The sequence below is a fragment of the Hyperolius riggenbachi genome, chromosome 11, assembly GCF_040937935.1.
Source record: "Hyperolius riggenbachi isolate aHypRig1 chromosome 11, aHypRig1.pri, whole genome shotgun sequence".
In the NCBI taxonomy this organism is placed as follows: domain Eukaryota; kingdom Metazoa; phylum Chordata; class Amphibia; order Anura; family Hyperoliidae; genus Hyperolius; species Hyperolius riggenbachi.
Genome location: NC_090656.1, coordinates 54905740 through 54927398, shown reverse-complemented (window position 1 = coordinate 54927398; position 21659 = coordinate 54905740). Strand labels below are relative to the sequence as shown.

Here is a 21659-nt window from a genome sequence, read left to right as displayed (position 1 = left end):
AATGCGTCGCGGCACATGCGTTGGGAACCGCTGGGCTAGTGAATAGTCTTTAAAGGACAACTATCAAACACAACTAGGATTCTAAATCTCGCCTATACAAGAACTTTCTTTCATCTTTTCATAACTTGTGTGAAAGTCGCACATGTGCCAGAGCACTATACCCCCTGTGGGTGGTGCAGTTGAGGACTGCACCATGCAAAGATAGGGGTCATTCTCAGCATATCCCTATCACCACCTGGGGGGAAGGTCCCACAATTTGGCGAGGGCATAGTCCACCCGCCCCCTCCACCCAGTGCCCCAGGCGGCCGCCTTTTTCAGCCTGATGGACCAAGCGTCCCTGCATGCAGAAACAGTAATAATTGGCTGCATTCCTCTGACTGATTTCTTCAGTAGGGCAGTAAGCAGATGCTGGAATGGAGCATGCAGATAGTGGCATCTAATAAATCACAGATGTTGCCAGAGTACTATACCCCTTGTGGACAGTGCAATAGAGGACTGTACCATGCAGAAATAAGGGGAGGGGGAATTTCCAGCACGGTACATTCCTCATGCTGACAGGGGCACCTCTAGCCATTTTGTCCATCGGTGAGGGATCTATCTTTTGGCACGTCAGGTGACAGTCTGCCAGTGCAGGACAAGCTTAGGGGAACTGTAGTGAAAATAATGTAATGAATACAATCTACATGTATTTTAAAATATATTAATTTATAGATCACTAGCCAGTGTTTGCCCATTGTAAAATCTCTCCCCTCTCTGATTTACATTTCTAAATTTATCACAGGTGGTGACATCTTTAGTCCTGTCAGGTGAACTCTGCGGAATGTTTTTTTTTCCTGAGAATTCCCAAGCCAGTACAAAATATACCAGGTCTCCCAGAGTGCACTGGGATGGTAATTCCGCATACCTAAACAGCCAAGGATAAGCATCACTGGGAGGGCGGGGCTACATACCAATATATAGGTTTAGGAAATGTTTCTGATGCTGAAACCAGGATCATTACTGTAAAACTGGGTATTCTGAATAATTTACTGTATTCTACTATATGTCACTACAGGGCCTCTTTATATAGTGTGTACGCAGGTTTAAAAGAAAAACCAAAATCGGCAATACAATTGCTCTGCATTCTTCATCTCATTTCATGTTATGTTGAGCACACATAAGTAGCTTTGCACTTCAATATTATTATTATGTATTTATACAAAGCTGACCCTTTTCTGTAACTATATATAGATTGACAAACAGAACGTGTGAATTTCCCATGCGTTTTGCAATCTGTCTTCCTTCCTCTTATTATATGGAGAATATGATTACATTGCCTATACATTGCAGGATATGTACTTGATACTGGTTAGTGGCGAGGTTACATCAAAGCGGTGTGTGCATACCTGAGTCATGACATCATTTCCTGTAGCATCCTTGACAGTTGATTGTGTATCTGCCTTGCATATGATTCATACTTTCCTCTATTGTGTACATTAGGCCTTGTTTATTTCATTAAAAATTGCCGCTGCGTTTGTGAAGCTATTTTTGAGCCGCAACAGTCCGATGTTGCATCAGAGTTCAGCAGAAGGTGAAATCTCCGTGTGCGATGGGGAGGGGAGTCGCTCGTGTCTCATACCTGAGGCGGGTCATTTGCATTTTGTCCTAAAGATGTAATAATGTGATTACGTACTTTCATTTGTTCCTTAGTAACTGTCGCTCGCGCCTCATCAAGTATTTTCCAACCTGTCCAGTCAGCATATCGAGATCACCATATTTTGGAAGGGGTAACAATCAAGATTATACACTGGAGGCAACTGAAGATATAGAACAGAGTGCAAGCAGATTTACGTCCTATAAATCTATTAGACGCTGGATTAAATAACCTTCTGGGCCCATTAACACTGGAAGAAGCAAAACACTAGCGTGGGTGATTTTACCACGATTATCATTGTACAAATTTGCTTTCATTGAGTGATCACGATCAGCGCTGTAAGCACTGTATCGCGATCTCTCCACAATGGTAGCAAAATGCTGAATGCTGAATGTTCGGCACCAATCACGACAGTGAAATCATTGCCGTAGGGTTAATATTGCGCTAGTCACAAACCCCAAATTTAAAAAAAAAAATCAGATTGATTGCGCAAGCAAAGGGAGTTTGAAAATCCTGTACAGTTGATGCAGGAGCTGACAATAGTAACATGTGCTAAGCTAACACTCAAATGCACTTGTTTAAACAAATTACAGCTCAAATAAAAAATGAATACCAAAATTATATATGGATGTCACTTTGCATAATCCATCCCCTATAGTTTTACAATGCTACTGTAAATAAAACACACACCTTTTATTTGCTCATCTGTCCAGTTTATTACGATAAATTTATGTCCCTAGTACAATACGTGGCGACAGTATATTTGGAAATAAAGGTGTATTTAAAAAAAAAAAAATTGTACCTTTTTATTATTACAAGCCCTTTAGGTACCCAAATATTGTTTTGACTCCAAATCACTGAAACCTAGAGAAATGCACCCTGTATGTATTTAGAGAGTTTAGCCTGTTTAATTCCCCCTCATTTGTGTTTAATCACAAATTTATAATTTGATCACATGCCTGCCACGGCAGAGAGTGCAGATAAGCTCATTTGAAAGCACAGGCTGTTAACAATATGTCTGCTTCCATGAATCAGGAAGTAGAAACAGTGCAGATTTTAGGATTTGCACCAGCTTTATTTTTAAAGTTATTATGCTGTTGTGTATATTTTAGAGCAGAAAAGAAGTTCTGAGTTCAGATCTGTGTGAAGAGAAACTGAAGCAATGTCAAACATTTATAATGCATCCTATCCATGCCAACCCTTCATAAGAATCCTTCCCAAAAATAAAGTCACACTGATCTTGATAAAGAGCTCTTGTCCACGAAATACCATTGCTCCGGCAGTTCTTGTAGGAAATGAGACTCCTTTTATATATTAGACATTTTATAGTGTGGCGCCTCCGTTCTATGGAAGTGGTTTGGAAAGGGGCAATCTGCCTGCTTTACACTTCCCTTCCATTCTTGCCTCATGGAAGTTCCTGAGAGGGTCTGTTCGTGTGCCCCCCCCCCCCCCCCCCCCCCATGTTTGAGCACCTGCTCTAGGCAAGCATAGAGTTTTAGGGGTGTATGTTTTATTCTTAGATTAGATGTTACTGGAAATTGCGGAAGACTAAGAAAACGTTTTTAAGAGAGAATCTATCTGGAGTCAGTGCAATACTGTGATTTTATTTATTTTATTCCTAACAATAAAATATGATGTAGGTAATGCTGATACAGTATGTTCTGTGTTGATTCATGTGAGCTGTGGCGTTAGTGACAGGTCCTCTTTAATAGATGACAGTTGTGCAGGTGATGTCACTCTGTGCTGGCCACGCCCAGTAATGAAAATTCTTCTGTAGAGTCCTTCCAGGCGATGTATTTTTCTTTTCTTCCTTTGTGAGCTGAGATTTTATTGTTTGTCACTTCCTTTCATCGCATCCAGTGTAGTGCAGTCATCACTGGGCGTGCTGCTTCATTGCTGAAGTCTGGTTTTCCCCAAATGCACAGTGCTGTTATTTGGCAGGCATGCCATTGCTGACCTTGTGACCATCGCGGTTCAGGGGTGGAAATTTTTCTTGCACTCAGGCTACGTGAGCAACAGACAAGACAAATAACAACAAAGGCAGAAAACTCCAGGTTGTGTCATTGCTGCTATTCCTGATGGGTGCTGCTCTGTGCACAGACCTGTGATGTACTGAATGTGCTTGTTTACAATGCATATTCACCTGCAGAATTGGACACTGGGCCATTGGGAGGGGGTGAAAATTTATAGATAGCAGCACATGTCCTTGTTTCAGCGCCCCACCCCCTCTCCCTTTTTTACATTGCCATTGCCCTGGAAGTACTTTTGGCCCTGTGTGCCAGGTGTCCCCATTAATTCCTATGCTCAGAGGTCTTTACTCACACTTTCTGCTCCCCTCTCCCTCACAAGCCCACTCTTCCAGGGAGCCACTTTAGGCTCCAAAGGGTCCAGTTTGGGATTAAAGGCGGAGACCACCGTAAAGATGTATGGCCAGGTGGACCATTAGATACATCCTTCTTGAATCTGATCTACCATTAAGTGCACACAGGCATAGGGACACTTACTGTATATACGCGCGTATATGCCTAATTTTTCAGCTGAAAAATTACCCCCTCAGCTTTATATGCGAGTCAGTTGAGCAGAATGGATGGTGGAGCAGGTTTTGGTAGCGGAGTGTAAGGATCGTACACTAGTGATCCTGCTCTTGCCAGCTGGCTCCTTGCTGTGTACATGCCCCCATCCCCTGCAAAATGGTGTGCAGAGTGTGCTGCTCAGGACTACCTGTGTCCCCTGGATTTTGGTGCAAGCAACGTGTCAGCAGTGCAATGACCAGGGATTTTTCCTGTGTGGCATTCGCTGTCTATGACCACATCTAGTAGCATCTTGAGACACAACTCACATCTGGCTATGGGGAGGGGTGCTGACTTGTACTGGGAGCACATATGGCTACTGGGGAGAAGGCTTATACACGAGTCAATCACTTTTTCCTGGTTTCTTAAGGGAAAAGTGGGTACCTCGGCTTGTACACGAGCCGGCTTATAGGCGAGTATAAATGGTATACACTTAGGGGGGGACACCAGCTGGGGGTCTGCCGGTTATAGTGATATCGCACGCCAATACCACCACACACCCGAGCGAGCCCTTGCAGCCAAAACTTTGCTAGAATTCCCCGATCTATTATTTGTAATGATTTCAACCTGAAATCGAAGGAGGGATTGATCAGGTAGCCATGTTGTGGCACAGATTCTCCTCAGATGTGATAAAATGATAGAATCTGAAGGTTGTTCATCCTGGAAAATCAAGTGATGTATGGGCACCTTAAAGAGGATCTGTAAGAAAAAAAAGAGCCACTGAATGCCCTTCAGAGGAATGCTTTTGGATCCTAATGAGGTTTCCCACGTCCTCCTACATCCCTCCATTTCTATTCCAGTGCTGTCAGCTGCAGAGGATCCTGACACCACACGTCTGTGCAGTAGCATGTCGGGTGTATAAAAAAGGGTGGATTTTGAAGAATATTGTGTGTTCAGGTGCAGTTATATAATTGTTTACTATATTCCAGAGAAAATTCCGTTCAACGCAGATATGGTGGATGTGCAAAACTATTTTATTAATGCAGTAAAAACAGACAAAAGTCCTTGGTGGTGAAAGGGTTAACCCTTCAACAGATTTTAAGCTCCATACACAAGGGGGAACACTGTCGCACAGCAGGGCACAGAGAGCCGACGCTGTACAGACATGTCATCAGCCTTCTGGCGACAAGCCTGTTGCTATGCGGGAGGCGAATGTATAGATCGGCGTATGATGGAGTGGATTCGTGCGGAAGGGGGAGTGAGGACAACAATGCAGTCGTCCGGTGCTCGGAAGTCTGGGATCGCAAATGATTCGACATGGCAGATATTTAGCAGACGTCATGTAGCTGAAGGCATTAGGGTGACAAATCCAGCAAGATTTTGTGCTGTATTGATTTTGAATCTGGCTGCAATGTATGGGCAGCAAACCTCTCTCTCCAGTCAGATTCGATCACAGAGAGAACTGTTGGTCGATCGGCTGCCAAAATCGCTAGATGTATTGCCACCTTGCTGAACTCTGGTCCCTTAACGTTTGTTTCCCTACCTCTCCCTCTAGATTGTTAGCCTTCGGGCAGGGTCTTCCTCCTTATGTCTCCTACCTGTTCACGCCCCTCCATTACCGTACACCCATCCTATGGGTCTGAGTGAACTCTTGAGTAACTAGACTTGCATATTCTCTATGCTGTCATCGAGTGACTGGCTAAGCATTACCTTGTACTTCTACTGTGCTGCATGATCTGGTTTGCATGTATTCCTGTATTGTCTTATTGCTGTATGTCACTCCTAAATATTGGCTGTAGCCTTAACTAATGTACAGCGATGCGTAATATGTCGGCGCTTTATAAATAAAATAAATAAATGGGTGCGGGATTGGTTAAGGTTAGAGATCGGTAGAGGAAGGGCTCATGTGAGAGTAGGGTTACGTTTAATGTCCGTAAAATATCTGTAAAGGTGCCCATTAATGGTACAATGTTTTTCACCAAATGCAATCTTTTGATGCGATTTGAATGATTAAATTGTATAGAAAATTTGCAGTTTTTATGAAGGCAATCGAAAAATGATTCTTTGCTCGATCGCTTAATAGGATAAAATGGATCCGAAAGTTGGATTTTATGATCGAATTTGAAGAAAGAATTGTTCAGTAAATGTGAACAATCGATAATTACCTTCAGATTAGTTTCAATTATTCAAATCTCATCTGAAGACCACATTTAGTGAAAAAATGGTACCGTTAATGGGCACCTTAAAGTGGACCCAAATTAAAAATATAAGATTTCAGAAATAAAATCTATTTTCTAAATTATAATAATAAATGGAAGCCTTTTTTTCAGCTGCATGATGACAAATATAAAATATTTTACATTTATTGGAGAAACCCCTCCCTTCCTTTCAAATTGCCGGGATTTTTCCGGCAAACTGGTGGAGTAGATGGTGTCTGGCAATGGAGGAATTGCTAATGGCTGCCCCCAGTATAACCCTAGCTATGAAAAGAGAAGGGTGAAAAGCATGCACTGAAATGATCATAGGCTTGAAGGAGTGTTTATGTATCTTTGCTTGTGTCAGAGTGGTGCAACTAAATATTTTTAATTAAAAAAAGTTTGGTTTGGGTCCGCTTTAACATTTGCAGATATTTTGCTATTGGTATTTTTTTCTTTTTTTGTTTTTTAGGGGGCAATCAGTTATGTATAGGTGTTTTTTTTTTTTTTTTTATTGTGCAATCTACATAATCCATGTGTGTTTTGCAGGTAATTGCACTTGGGGAATGAGCTGTCGGTTTATACATCCCGGTATGAATGATAAAGGAAATTATTCACTCATCTCTAAACCGGACCCGTTTGCTGCTAATGGTACCCCGACTGGAGTAACGCCGCTGCCTCCCAACCCCTGGGTAAGTTACAGCGTGGCCTTCCTGTATTAGGTGTCAATTATTGAGGTTTGCTTATTTCTGTGTGAGATTCCGGTTTCAATTTAATGCAGAAAAACCACATTTTGCACGAACAATCATGCACTATTTTTTTAAGTTACCGTATTTTTCGGACTATAAGACGCACTTTTTCTCCCTCAAATGCGTGTGTGAAAAGTCAGTGCGTCTTATAGTCCGAAGGTGTCCTGTGGAGGCTGCCGTCTTTTGTCTCTGATGTGCCCCTTTGTCTCCTTTCCCCCCCTCCAACTGTTTCCGATGTCCCGGTGTCCTCCTTTGCAACCCCAGGGGCTCTAATGTGCCTTTGTCATCCTCAGCTCCCTCCCCATCTCTGATGTCCCGTGTTTCCAGATGTCCTCCCCCACCCCGTGTATCGGTGCCCCCTGTGGCTTAATGTGCTGCCTCTGTCCCCCTGCAAGTGAAATAATTACCATCAGCGTGATCAATGTTGAGTGCGGACGAGCAGGAATTCGGTCCTCCTTCATTCGCAGCTCCAGCTTCAAAGTGCGCCTTCAGGTTGCAGAAGCCATGCGGCCAATCAGGAGAGGCGCAAACAGGCCAAACAGGACGCGATGGTCCTGCGGGCGGGACAAGGCTCTGTCATTGAGCCAATCACTGCACTCGATTGGCTCAATGACCGAGCCTTGTCCCGCCCGCGGAACCATCACGTCCTGTTAGAACAGCGGCAGCAGTGATTGGATGTTGTCCGTGCAGCGCCTCTCCTTATTGGGCGCATGGCGCCTTCAACCTGAAGGAAGTACTTTGCAGCTGGAACCATGAATGAACGAGGACCGAATCCCTGCTCGTCCGCACTGAGGATCTTCCACACCGTTCTTGCTGATGGTAACGATATCACCTTAAGGGGGACAGAGGAAGCAAATTAAGCCACAGGGGGGGGCACATCAGAGATGGGAGCGGGATAAGCAGGACATCAGAGACATGGGGGAGGGAGGAAAGAAGGAAACCAGGACATCAGAGGGCGGAGGGGGTCAAGGATGACAGGCACATCAGAGACATGGGGGAGAAGGGAAAGGGGGGCATCAGAGACATGGGGAAGGGAGGAAAGTTGGACACCGGGACATCAGAGATGGGGACAGGATGACATGGGGCACGTCAGAGACACAAGGGAGAAGGGAAAGAGGGATATCAGAGCCACTGGGGGAAAAGTGGACACCAGGGGACATCAGAGACAAGGGGAAGGGGGAAAGCAGCAGAACACAGGAGCATGTCAGAGATGGGGAGAAGGAAAAGGACGCCAGGGGACATCAGAGATGGGGGGGGGGGGGGGGGGGAGTACACCAGGGGACATGGGGGAAGGGGATGACACCAGGGAAGATGGGGGGGGGTGACATCAGAGACACAGGAGAGAAAAGGAGGACACCGGGGACATCAAAGATGGGGAGGGGGGAAGGAGAACACCGGGGGACAAGAGAGATACAAGGGAACAGAAAAGACATGGGAACAGAGGAGACAGAGGAGGACAAATGGAGAGAGGACGACACAGGATGGTCAAAGAAGGACTCAAGAGGGAAACAATTGGGGGGAGGATTAAGGGGAGAAGATCCACAAGATGCCCCTGCACCATGGATGCACCAGGGTTAGTATATTTTTTTTTCCCTGGTTTTTGTCCTCTAAACCTAGGTGTGTCTTATGGTCCGGAGCGTCTTCTGGTCTGAAAAATACGGTAATTGGATACTTTCTTGTTAATTAACTTAATTGATAGTCAGTGAAAAGTCACAAGCTGAAATTCGCATATGAATGCAAACAAAGATCACAAAGCTGCACACGAAACATCAAATACCTGAAAGATGGTAAAAGTTTTTTGCACGTGGGAAATCATAATCACAAGTGTGCATAGCCCCTGAAACTAACCTTTAAAGGACCTCTGTCACGGAAAAATTAAAATTAAAAATATATGTAGACCTATACAATTAAGAAGTACGTTTCTCTCAGAGTAAAATTAGCCATAAATTACTTTTCTCCTATGTTTCTGTCACTTACAGTAGGAAATCTGACATTACCGACAGGTTTTGGACTAGCCCATCTCCTCATGGGGGGTTTCACAGGAATTTATTTTCAAAATGCATTTAGTGAATGGCAGTTGCTCCGTCCAACTACTAAAGAAGTATGCAGGGAGGCTGGCAGGCATCTTTTTATAAATCTTTTTCAGGGAGTGTCTTTATAAAGAATAAAGGCCATGCTGAGAATCCCTCGTGGAGACATGGACTAGCCTAAAACCTGTCGGTAATGTCAGATTTCTGCTACTTGCTGTAAATGCCAGCAACATAGGAGAGAAGTAATTTATGGTTTATTTTACTCAGGAAGAATCGTACTTCTTATTTGTATGTTTTTTAAATTTTACTATTTTTGTGACAGTTTCTCTTTTACTACAATGTAACCGTAAGCCTTTAATGTGCTAGTGCATTTATATGTTCAGCTACATACCCATGAGAAGATATATGGTCTAGCTCTGTCTGCCCGGCAACAGAGCAGCGATGACACTGTACATGTGTCATCAGGCTCTGCCTGACGACACGTATGTTGCTATGTGGAGGGACAACGAGCACGTGTGACTAATCGACTTCTGGTGGTTGGGAGAGTGGCAAGAACAGTGCAATCTGGTGATAGGTAAAAATGCGACATGACAGGGCTTTAGCGATTGTCATTATGCCGCAGCACCCACCCTGGTCCGACTGCCCGTTTCTCTGCCATGGTGGTCATTATTGTCCGCCACAACCAATTTCGGACCAGTGTTGGGTATTGGCCTTAAGTGTGCTTAACCCCTTGCCGACCGCTCCACGCCGATTGGTGTAAACGTGGCGCCAACCCCAGGACTATTCCACGCCAATTGGCGTGAAATCCTTGGGGCGGGGTTTTACAGGAGATCGCACGCGCCGATGCGCTCGCATCTCTGCTTGAATGACTGACCTCCGCTCCACCATCAGTCTTCCAGCGACGATCGCAACTAGGAGACTGTTAGACGGTGAAACCACCATCTAATAACACTGTACAGCACTGCGATCTAAGTCAGCTCTGTGCTGGGGACAGCAGTGTGACATGGCTGTCCCCTCTGCAAACACAGAAGCGATCCGCTGTCATAGGCTGGAGGGAGGGTTAGAAAATTAATTAAAAAAAAAAAAAAAGGGTTTAGTTAAAAATAAATACAATGAATATTTATAAAAACAAAAACAGTAATTATCCTGATTTCAGCCTCAAACGCTTCCTACATCTATAGATTGCTGTATATTGGTATGTAGCCCCGCCTTCCCAGTGATGCGCAGCCTAGGGGGTTTAGCTTTGTAGAATTCCATTCCCAGAGCATTCTGGGCATTCTAGGACACTAGGCATTATTTTCACTGGCTTCAGAAATCTTAGTAAACAAACATTTTTTGCACTACTCCACTTTATGCTCTTTTTCCTATGGGCTGCTCCTTTTGCCTCACTTTTCTACTAGGCATCTTATCACTATTAATACTGTATATCTGGATAGCAATTGTGCACTTTATTTTATAATTTTATATATGTGATATTTATTCATGTATTTATTTTTTAGGTTTCATTGCCCAGGTGTTGTTTGTTGGTCTTGCATCACACTAGGTTGTATACTGAACCGGGGTTCTCACCCTGTTGGGCTCAATATTGAGCCTACTGTGGGGTTTTATATCTGACGGCAGCATTGTGTCATTATACAATATATTGCATTTAGAGTGATGGTTTCATATGCAGCAGGGATCATGTTGGAATATTTGCTTGTTTTTTAAATGGTTTTATTCTTTATTGAATCATCAGTATTGTGATTATTATTATTATACCTAATGTTGAATAAAGATTTTTGTTATACTTTTTCAAATTTTGCTGTGGGAGGTGCTATTTTTTAAGGGCTTTCTTCCTCTACCATATCATTGCTCTTGTTTTGAGACCTAGCACACACAGTTTATTGGTTGAGGTGTTGCAGACACTTTCCAGAAACTATCATTCTGGGACACTAGGCATTATTTTCTCTGGCTTCAGAAATCTCAGTAAACAAACATTACACAGAGCTGCACCTGATAGGACTAAATATGTTGCAGCCTGTGAAAAATTCCAGAATGTAATTCAGGGGGAGGAAAGACTTTAACAATTTTCATTTATAGATTTAGTCAGTGTCTGTTCATTGTAAAGAAAAACTACAGTTCCTCTTTGGGCGAAAAGGGATAATTTGCATATAGTAGTAGTGGTGCATTGTTGGTAACCACAAATGTTCACTTAAAGCAGAAGGAAATTTGCTATAATTCAGCTATAAGAAGGCAAATTTCACCAAGCATTTCTTTAATTTGTGACACTTAAAAGTGATATGTGGCAGGAAACAATATCTACAAACTTCGACATTACAAGCTTTGTCCTACCGTACCATAGAAGGGGAGGGTGGTACAGTGGGTGCTGGGCACTGAATGTGGGCCTGACGGCTGTTTCACATGTTGTATGCTTCTTCCAAAGCTAATCCACCATGGACTGGACTCAGAAGAAGCACATAACATATGAAACGGCAGTCAGGCCCGTGTTCAGTGCCCAGCACCCACTGTACCACCCTCCCATACTATGGTACGGTAGGACAAAGCTTGTGATATCGTACTTTAATATTGTTCCCTGCCACATGTCACTTTTTAGTGCCACTAATTAAAGAAATGCTTGGTGAAATTTGCCTTCCTGAAACTGAAGGAAATTTGCAATAATTCAGCTATAAGTGAACATTTGTGGTTACCCACAATGCACCACTACTGAATATGCAAATTATCCCTTTTCGCACTGCTGGTGTATAGCAAGCCTATAGCTTTAAATATTACACAGCCACACCAACCCCACATGTAGACAGTCTGTTTCAGGCTTTTGGCCCTCATCAGTACATGGTAGGGATGGCTGTATGGGATAGGGCTTTGGACCAGTATAACAGAGTAACCAAGCAGCTCGGGGTGACTCAAACCACTAGGAATCTATAGGGGGATAAAAGAGACTGAAAAGCCCTCCTACTAAAAAGCAATGTTTGGTGTAATTTGCCTTCTTAAAACAGAAGAAAATTTGCAATAATTAAATAAATCTAGTCAGCAGTGCCAGATGTTTTTCTCTCCACTCCTGCAATTGATTTTGTGTTGTTAGCTATGTAATATTGTTTAATGCTCTCAGTTGTATAATAAAGGAACGATAAAATGTTTTTCTTCTTTGTAGGGGGCTCCTGCCACTGAAGAGTTTATTCCTCCCCCAGCTCCGGACCCGCCAACAGAGAGTGCGTGGGAAAGAGGGCTCCGACACGCCAAGGAGGTACGGTGTCCCTGCGGCCATTCTGGTTGGAGTAAAATGGGGAGCTGGAATCATTTAGGAATTTTTATTTATTTATTTATTTATTTGTATGTATGGCCTTTTGCTGCTTTGTAGGCAGGCATCAGTTAGTGTCCCTTTCAGATCCTCACCCCCGTTCCCTAAAGAGGAGTCAATGCTTAAAGGGAACCTTAACTGAACGGGGGGGTAAAGAGTTTCACTTACCTGGGGCTATTACCAGCCCCCTGCAGCAGTCCTGTGCCCTCGGCGCCGCTCTGGAATCCTCTGGTCCCCCTCTGTCACTTAGTTTTGTTTTTGACGACTCACCAGTCGCTGGCCGCCATGCGTATTATTGGATGCATTCACCAATGCAATTAGCGCTATTGCGGACCGCAACGCGTACAAAAATACGCGTTGCCGCATATCTACGCGTGCGGAATGCGGCAACGCGTATTTTTGTATGCATTGCGGTCCACAATAGCGCTAATTGCATTGGTGAATGCGTCCAATAATACGCATGGCGGCCGGCGACTGGTGAGTCGTCAAAAACAAAACTAAGTGACAGAGGGGGACCAGAGGATTCCAGAGCGGCGCCGAGGGCACAGGACTGCTGCAGGGGGCTGGTAATAGCCCCAGGTAAGTGAAACTCTTTACCCCCCGTTCAGTTAACCAGCTGAGCGGTCTGGACGAGCTCAGCTCGTCCAACACCGCCAGCGGCTGCCGCTCAGGCCCTGCTGGGCCGATTTTAATGAAATAAAAAGCAGCACACGCAGCCGGCACTTTGCCAGCCGCGTGTGCTGCCTGATCGCCGCCGCTCTGCGGCGATTCGCCGCGAGCAGCGGCGAAAGAGGGTCCCCCCAGCCGCCTGAGCCCAGCGTAGCCGGAACAAAAAGTTCCGGCCAGCGCTAAGGGCTGGATCGGAGGCGGCTGACGTCGGCTGACGTCGATGACGTCACTCCGCTCGTCGCTATGGCGACGATATAAGCAAAACAAGGAAGGCCGCTCATTGCGGCCTTCCTTGTTTATTCTGGGCGCCGGAGGCGATCGGAAGATCGCCTCCGGAGCGCCCTCTAGTGGGCTTTCATGCAGCCAACTTTCAGTTGGCTGCATGAAATAGTTTTTTTTTTATTTAAAAAAAACCCTCCCGCAGCCACCCTGGCGATTTAATCAGAACGCCAGGGTGGTTAAGGTTCCCTTTAAGTGATAGCCCAAAGTTATTAAAGCGTACCTCTTAAAAATAAATTCAACGCTATCAGCACAGGCAGCAGAGGTTTTTAACAGGTCAGCAGGAAAAAATGTCTAAAAACTGACCACGTGTGCCATAAAATCCAGGTTTTGTTTGTTGGCTGCTCCCCCTTCCCTTGCAAAGAAGATTGTGTTATTTGTGGTTGGGGGAAGCTCCCTCAGCTTCCATCTGTGCCACTGAGCCAGCCTATCACAGGGAGGTACTCTGCTTCCATCTGTGCCACTGAGCCAGCCTATCACAGGGAGGTACTCTGCTTCCATCTGTGCCACTGAGCCAGCCTATCACAGGGAGGTACTCTGCTTCTACCTGGGCCACTGAGTCAGCCTATCACAGAGAGGTACTCTGCTTCTACCTGTGCCACTGAGCCAGCCTATCGGAGAGAGGTACTCTGCTTCCATCTGTGCCACTGAGCCAGCCTTATCACAGAGAGGTCCTCTGCTTCTATCTGTGCCACTGAGCCAGCCCATCACAGAGAGGTCCTCTGCTTCTACCTTTGCCACTGAGCCAGCCTATTCCAGAAAGGTCCTCTGCTTCTACCTGTGCTAGTGTTTAATATCTAGTGATTAGTATTGATTAGAATATTCTCTTGACAGGTAGTTCTCCCTGATCCAGGAAGTAGAAATTGGTGACCAGCTCTTAAAGGAGCTGGAGTGAGAGGGATATGGAAGATGACATATATATTTCCTTAAACAATACCAGTTGCCTGGCTCTCCTGCTGATCCTCATGCCTCTAATACTTTAAGCCATAGACCCCGAACAAGCATGCAGATCAGGTGCTCTGACTGAAGTGTGACTGGATTAGCTGCATGCTTGTTTCAGGTGTCTGATTCAGACACTACTGATGCTAGAATAGTCAGCTGTAGGAAGGAAGGAAATAAATATGGTAGCCACCATATCCCTGTTACCTGACGGATCCCTTTAAGAATTTACATGCTGGGAGAATTCGCTGCTCACCACTTCTGGGAATAGCAATCAGTTCTTGCCGGCTGGAAAGAACCTCATTAGGCGGATATGTTTGTGGAAGTAAATGCGGGGAAGATCCTAGCAGTGTGTGTTGTGTAAATGGTGACGCTCATCAGAGTGCGTTCAGTGAAATGCCTTTCTCTATGCATGTAAACACTTCATTGCAAACACTATACTAATCCTGGGCAGGGCATCGCTTTTCTCACAAAGTTAACATTATTTTATTTTTGAATTTTCAGTAAGAAAAAGAACAAGGTCATATATTGAACTTGTACAATCAATGCAAATAATTTGTCGAACATAGGTACATGAAAACAAGTGAACCATATTAACAGGAAAACTTAATTGAGCAGTGAAGCATGTTAACAGGGGTAATATGATTTTTTTTTTAATATGCATTCATATTCTGACAATACCGCGTACTGTAAGTGTGCCTCAGACTTAGTGGTTAGGGAGGTCAGTAAGTAATACGCAGTTTCTAAGGGGCAGAGGATTTGGTTTTAGATAGGCTGGCGGGTGTTAGGAGTTACTGTAAGATTAAAGTGGAAGGAGATAGGCCTGAACGATTTATCGTTTTAATATCGAAATCGCGATCACGGAAATGACGATTCCGCAACCGCCACAGTGTCGATTTTTTTACGATATTCTGCCGGACCTGCGCCCTCCCGCTGTGCGCAGCTCTGTGTAAAATAGCAGCGGCTCTCACTGACTCCCCGCGGCAGCTTATCTTTCCTTCTGTCCCCCTCCTTCTCTTCCTCCTACGCCATCAGCCCAGCGGCAGGCTCAGGCTCTCGCTGACGCGGCAAACACTAATTTCCTCCGCTGATTGTTTAATCGGCAGCTCTGCAGACCACCGGGCGAGACGGCTATTTAGCTCATGTCTGGTCTGACTTTTCCTTCCCCCTTATTCAGGCAGTTCCCATGCAAGCAGGGAGCAGAGAAGGAATTCCCTCCCTCCTCCCCCTTCCAGAAGTTGTCATTGCCGAAGTACAGGAGAAGAGAGCATGTGGATCTGCACAGCGTGGGGAGATTGTGTAAGCAAGACTGAAGTGTGTGACTGTCTGTGTATCAGTGAGTGCTGGAGAAGTGTGTTTGTGTGCATATTAGTGTGTACTATCATCTGTGTGTGTGTGTGTGTGTGTGTGTGTGTGTGTGTGTGTGTATATGTGTATCAGTGAGTGCTGCAAGATGGAGAAGTTTGTATCAGTAAGCGCTGAGTGGGAGATGGAGAATTAAGTGTGTGCATGTGTATCAGTGCAACCCCCCCAGCTTACCTTTATGCTACCTATCCCATGCCTAACATTAACTGTCCCCACCACCACTGTGACTTGATTCTTAATCCCCCCCCCCCCCCCCCCCTTTGCATAGTAATACGTGCCGCATGGAGAATCAAGGGACAGATCATGATAACTCCCCACCCCCTCGTCTTGGTCTAATTTTTTAATTTTGGCCCCCTGTCTATTTGAGTTTGGGCTTAGGATTTATCTCAGCTCTGCCCGCCTCCTTTGCACAGAGGAAGTCTGGATGAGGCACATGCTAAAGCTTGATTTTGAAGAAAAGCTTGAATCGAGTCGAAATCGCAATTTCTGACAAATCGTGCAATTCAATATTTTCCTAAAATCGTTCAGGCCTAGAAGGAGATGTCTGCCGCCCATTGACTTGACCGTACAAGGTTGGGCTGCGACAGACTTATTGGCCTTTCTAATTGGGTAGCACATGTGACCCAGCTTCCTGGGAAGCTGGGGGTTGCTTGTGTGCCTTAAATGAAGCAATAAAGAAACACCATACATCAGTCACACTTGCCCCCAACATGGGGCAAGTGTGACTGATGTATGGTGTTTCTTTATTGCTTCATTTAAGGCACATGGCATTTTACCCTTAATTGTTTTGTTTTTTGCTCTATTTAATCATAATTTGTAGCTTATGAGTGCAATAAAAATTCTCTTTTTGAGTGCAGCTATACTGGTTTGGGGTCCATTTTGTTTTGATATGTTTTTTACCAGTGCTAGCACCTGGGAGGTGTGATTATTGAAATTTGGAGCAATTTGTTTTTTCTTTGTGTGAATATACACCTTTAAATCTGAGAATTATTTACATGAGCCTGGACACAGTGTCTATGCCTTGCAACTCATAGCTGCAGCGGTGGAAGTGTCACCCTGGCCACCACAATGCATGCCAGGAGATGTAGCACATTTATGTGCCTACATCTCCTGTAATTACATTAGTACGTCTCCCAGCGTGCATTGCTGTGGCCAGGGGGGCAGGAAACTTCCACTAGATGTAGTGTAGATGGGGAGCAGCCTACAGCATACAGGGACAGAAATGTGGGTGCTTTGCTCTATTTGTTGTTTAAGCAGGTCTGTTACTTCTCAGTTTTTATTGATTTGAATAAGAGTAAAAAAAAATAAATCTTTAGAGTACTTGTTTGGCTTTGGTTTGGGTATAAAAAAAGGTTTTATTTACTTTACAGCTCCCCAATGCTTCTTTAAATGTGCACGTTAGAAGAAAATGGGAAAAAGCGGATCAGCGGGTTGGGTGCGGGTATCAAATTCACCTGAAGTCGGGTTGGGTGCGGGTTTGAAAAATTGGAGCCTCTACCTTGTGAACTATACTTGTTGCTTGTCATCCTCAGGTGCTGAAAAAAGCCACGATGCGCAAGGAGCAGGAGCCGGACTTTGAGGAGAAACGCCTGACTGTCACCATCGGTGAAGATGAGCGAGAATTTGATAAAGAAAATGACTACTGGAATTATCGTATTACTAGAGAAGTTCGAGAAACCGGGTACGATTAAATGAAAAATTTTAAAAAGAGACCCGGTTATAAACCTCACTTTTTTTCTATTTTCAAAGCTAACTTGTGGCGATAAGCTAACTGCCGTTTTATATGGGGTATCTCCATTTATATATAAAAAAGTTTGTTACATTTATGTATACAGTATGTTACATAATGTATATCCACTGACTCTGCAACCTAAAGCAAGTAAACCCTGGTAATAGGAATACAGCATACACTCAATATATACAATCACAGGATATCTACAGTGTAGACTAAATAGCTGAACGTTCAGCAGTATAAGAGATCTGAGCACATGAATTTAAAGTAACTCTGAACCGGTGTAAAATCAGCTAACTGAACCCATGGGGGACTACATTACCTTATAAAGTACCACAATCGGGACAAATTGTAGAATTTAAGTTACTTGTAAACACCCCCAAATAAGAAGCATGTTTCTTCCAGAGTAAAATGAGCTATAAATTACTTTTTCTACTATGGTGTTGTCACTTACAGTAGCTAGTAGATATCTGATGGAACTGAGGTGGTGGACTGGTTCATCTCTTCATGGAGGATTCTCAGTATTTAATTTTATTCTTTGCAAAAGCACTCCCTGGAAAAGGATCTATACAAAGATGCAGGTCCCCCCTACCAGTTTGCACATTATTCTGGGAGAATAAGCAACTGCTGCTCACGAAGTGCTTTTGAAAATAAAGAAAGATAAAGAAAACCCTGAGAATCCCCCATAAGGAGATGGACTAGTCCAAAACCTGTCAGTTCTGTCAGATTTCTACAACCTACCATAAGTAACATTAACATAGGAGGAAAGTAATTAATAGCAAAAAGCTTTCCAAGACCCTTATGAAAAGGTAATCTAACCCACCATGGGCATCACCGCCGCACCCAACCCCCCCCCCCCCCCCCTCCCCCCCCAGTTCAGGGGGTAAACAAAGTGGAACTGAGCTCAGCTTTCCTATTGGTAATTGAAACCATCCCTCACAAAGGAACAGTAGGATGGCTTGAAAGATCAAAGTGGAAGAACTTCCTCTTGACATTGGCGTAATTCCTCTGACACAATTAGCAACCACACTAATTTGAACATTATTCTCCTGGGTGTAGTAATTTTTATGATTGTTTTCAGTGTAGGTAGCCTCTGAGGATACACTTAATTATCACAAGCTTAGTCTTTATAAAAACACCTTCATTAGCTGGTTAGCTGAACTGGTAAAAGTGCTCCCAGCGAGGTACTTTTCAGGTCACTTTTCACATCAGTTAATCGAAGCACTTCTGCAAAGTCTGCTGTTCAGGAAGTGGTTAGGACCACATGCACTGGTCACTTCCTAGATCACTGACTTTCTTTGCTTTAGGCTGCAGCCCCCTCATAGAGATCAGTCTGGGCCCTGCCCTCTTGCAGCCTGAACAGAAGGATTATTCAATACAATGCAGGAACAGCAGAACAGCCCCGCCCATAAGAACCTGCTACAAAGTCTCTAAACTTAGGTACTTCAGGTCATGTGATCAGATTTTTTTTTTTATATCAAGGCTATTAGCTACAGAAGCTGCACTTAAACGTCTTGAAAGCTGTTGGTGTTTTTATATTTGATCTGCGCCTGGAGGTATCTTGAAAATAACCTTGTCATGGGTATAACAAAATGGCCTCCAGGTCGCCAACAGATCAGCATATCTGCTGGACACAAAAGCCGCCCACCTCACGTGACCATGATATTATTAGCTTAGAGCATGGCTGTATGGTCTAGGGATGGTCAATCAAATGTAAATAATTGTGAGTTGATGCAGGGTTATGCAAATTTATGCAACTTGAACATGGACCATTCATACTCCGCCTTGGCCCGATCCGATTGGTCCATTTTCAAGTTGCTTACATTTGCTTATTAAATTTGTATCATCCTGCAACTGCTCGGAATAATTTGCATCTCATTGTTAATCCCTAGTATGGTATCATGAAGGAGAAAGGGAGTTCTTGTCTTGATTCCCAGGTGCCAGAGGTCTGCTGGAGCCTCACTGAAAAATAATAAATATATAATTAAATGCTGCAGATGTGAGTGTAAGACCGCATGTGTTTTTACTTCATATATATTTAACCTGTCTCCCTAACTGCAGTACCCGAGACACAGACACTAGAGGGAGTTTAGAACTCCACAGATGAAGTGTAGCGTACCCAATGCAAACCTAATGCAAAAAGTGAGATTCTTACCTATGAAGAGGGAAGCCTCTGGATCCTGCAGATGCTTCCATGTCCTCCTGGAGACCACCATTGCCGTTCAGGGACCCCTGGAACATATCCAACAAGAGCTTGTCAGATATGTTATTGTGGCTGCGCTTCCTGCTATGTATGGGTGGCTGTACTGCAAGAGTATGGCCGTGACTGAATAGTAAGCTGGAGCCATTCTTCCACAGGCAGCTTCGTGCTACTGTGCAGGCAGGGCCACGCCCATGCAGAAGCAGCACGGTCACGCCCATGCAGAAGCAGCACGGTCACGCCCATGCAGAAGCAGCACGGTCACGCCCATGCAGAAGCAGCACGGTCACGCCCATGCAGAAGCAGCACGGTCACGCCCATGCAGAAGCAGCACGGTCACGCCCATGCAGAAGCAGCACGGTCACGCCCATGCAGAAGCAGCACGGTCACGCCCATACTTAGTGGGGAACTAAGAGGGTAAAGGCAGCGCCAGAGGTCTGGAGGAGGACACAGGAAGCCTCTGGAGGATCCTCCCTACTTAGGTAAGTATAATTTTTTTGTTTCCATTAGGTTCGCCTTGGGTTTGCCTTAAGACATGGACGCACAAGTCTGTAAATTGTGAAACTTGAAGAAAATATATTCAGGCAAATATTAAAATAAATCACGGAAAATGTGCTTCAGCTTCCCTTTTACATACTTCTCTTTTTTTTGTTCTTTTTTCAGGGAAGTGGAGTTCAGGGAATCAATCACTCATGGGTAGGTGATTGCTGCATGTTCAAAGTGCTCTTTACAGAGGAACTCTGGGCAGATTAGAGAGAGGCATTACCCCATGTTAATCTGTTACACAATTTCAACATGTTGTAGTGCCTATTGATGTATTCTTGTTCTCCCTTAAAGCACAATCTGACCTGAGGCAAAGCTGCACAAGCTATACACAGAAGTATGTTCATGCCGGATCCACATGCCTGTGCATTATCCGTTCCTCTCCTCATTCCCACTGGTCCCCGTAATCACTGAAAAATACGATTTTTGGCTAAATTCAAAAAGGAAGTGGCGGACTTGCTGCTATGTTCCCTCCTATCACACTCCAATTTCCTCCTCTTCTTGGCCCCATTTACTCCCTTAAAGGATACCACAACTGACATGTGGCATAATGAGATAGACATGGGTATGTACAGTGCCTAGCACACAAATAACTATGCTGTGTTCCTTTTTTTTCTTTCTCTGCCTGAAAGAGGTAAATACCAGGTATGTAAGTGGCTGACTCAGTCCTGACTCAGACAGGAAGTGACTACAGTGTGACCCTCACTGATAAGAATTTACCCCTTTTTTATCTCTTTCTTGCTCTGAGAAGCCATTTTCTTCTAGGAAAGTGTTTTATAGTTGGAATTTCAGGACTGAGAGTCAGGACTGAGTCAGCCACTTACATACCTGATATTTACCTCTTTCAGGCAGAGAAAGAAAAAAAGGAACACAGCATAGTTATTTGTGTGCTAGGCACTGTACATACCCATGTCTATCTCATTATGCCACATGTCAGTTGTGGTATCCTTTAAAGAGGAACTTTAGTGAAAAGGGGAAAAAATAAATACATTGCAAAGTGAGAAATTAAACAGTAGAAGAGAAATCTAGAAATGATTGCTGTTCGCCATGTAATTTGTTCATGTTGTTCGATCCACAATTAGCCTAAGGCCCCATTTACACTTAAAGGGAACCAGAGATGAAATATGTAAAAGATTTTATACTCCGATCGCTCCCACGCCGCCGTCCTCTGCTGCCCGCAGGTACGAGAACCGGGTCCCTCACTGACTTCATCGGAGCCAGCCTACGCAGGAGAAGTGCGCCCTTTACATATCTCTCCAGTGGCTACTGGAGAGATACCCAAACAGCGCACTTCTCCTACGCTACACTGGCTCTGAGTGACGACAGTGCGGGGACCCGGTTCTCGTAGCTGCAGGCAGCAGAGGACGGCGGTGTGGGAGCGATCGGAGCTTATGGGGTTGGAGGAAGCCCCAGGTATGTATAAAATCTAATACATATTTCGTCTCTGGTTCTCTTTAATCAGTTGGTACATGTTTTTTTTTTTTTTTTTTCTTCTCCATAGCAGGGCATTGTGAAAAATC

The 21659-nt window shown here is 44.4% G+C and overlaps 1 protein-coding gene across 1 annotated transcript in view; it reads left to right on the top strand.

Moving 5' to 3' along the window:
- Positions 1 to 21659, top strand: part of ZC3H18 (zinc finger CCCH-type containing 18) — a 223538-nt gene that overhangs the window by 51904 nt on the left and 149975 nt on the right. The window contains exons 4-7 of the mRNA XM_068260368.1: positions 6888 to 7030; positions 12266 to 12358; positions 17197 to 17345; positions 20260 to 20292. Of these exons, the coding sequence (XP_068116469.1) occupies positions 6888 to 7030; positions 12266 to 12358; positions 17197 to 17345; positions 20260 to 20292 (418 nt within the window). The remainder of the gene's footprint in view (positions 1 to 6887; positions 7031 to 12265; positions 12359 to 17196; positions 17346 to 20259; positions 20293 to 21659) is intronic.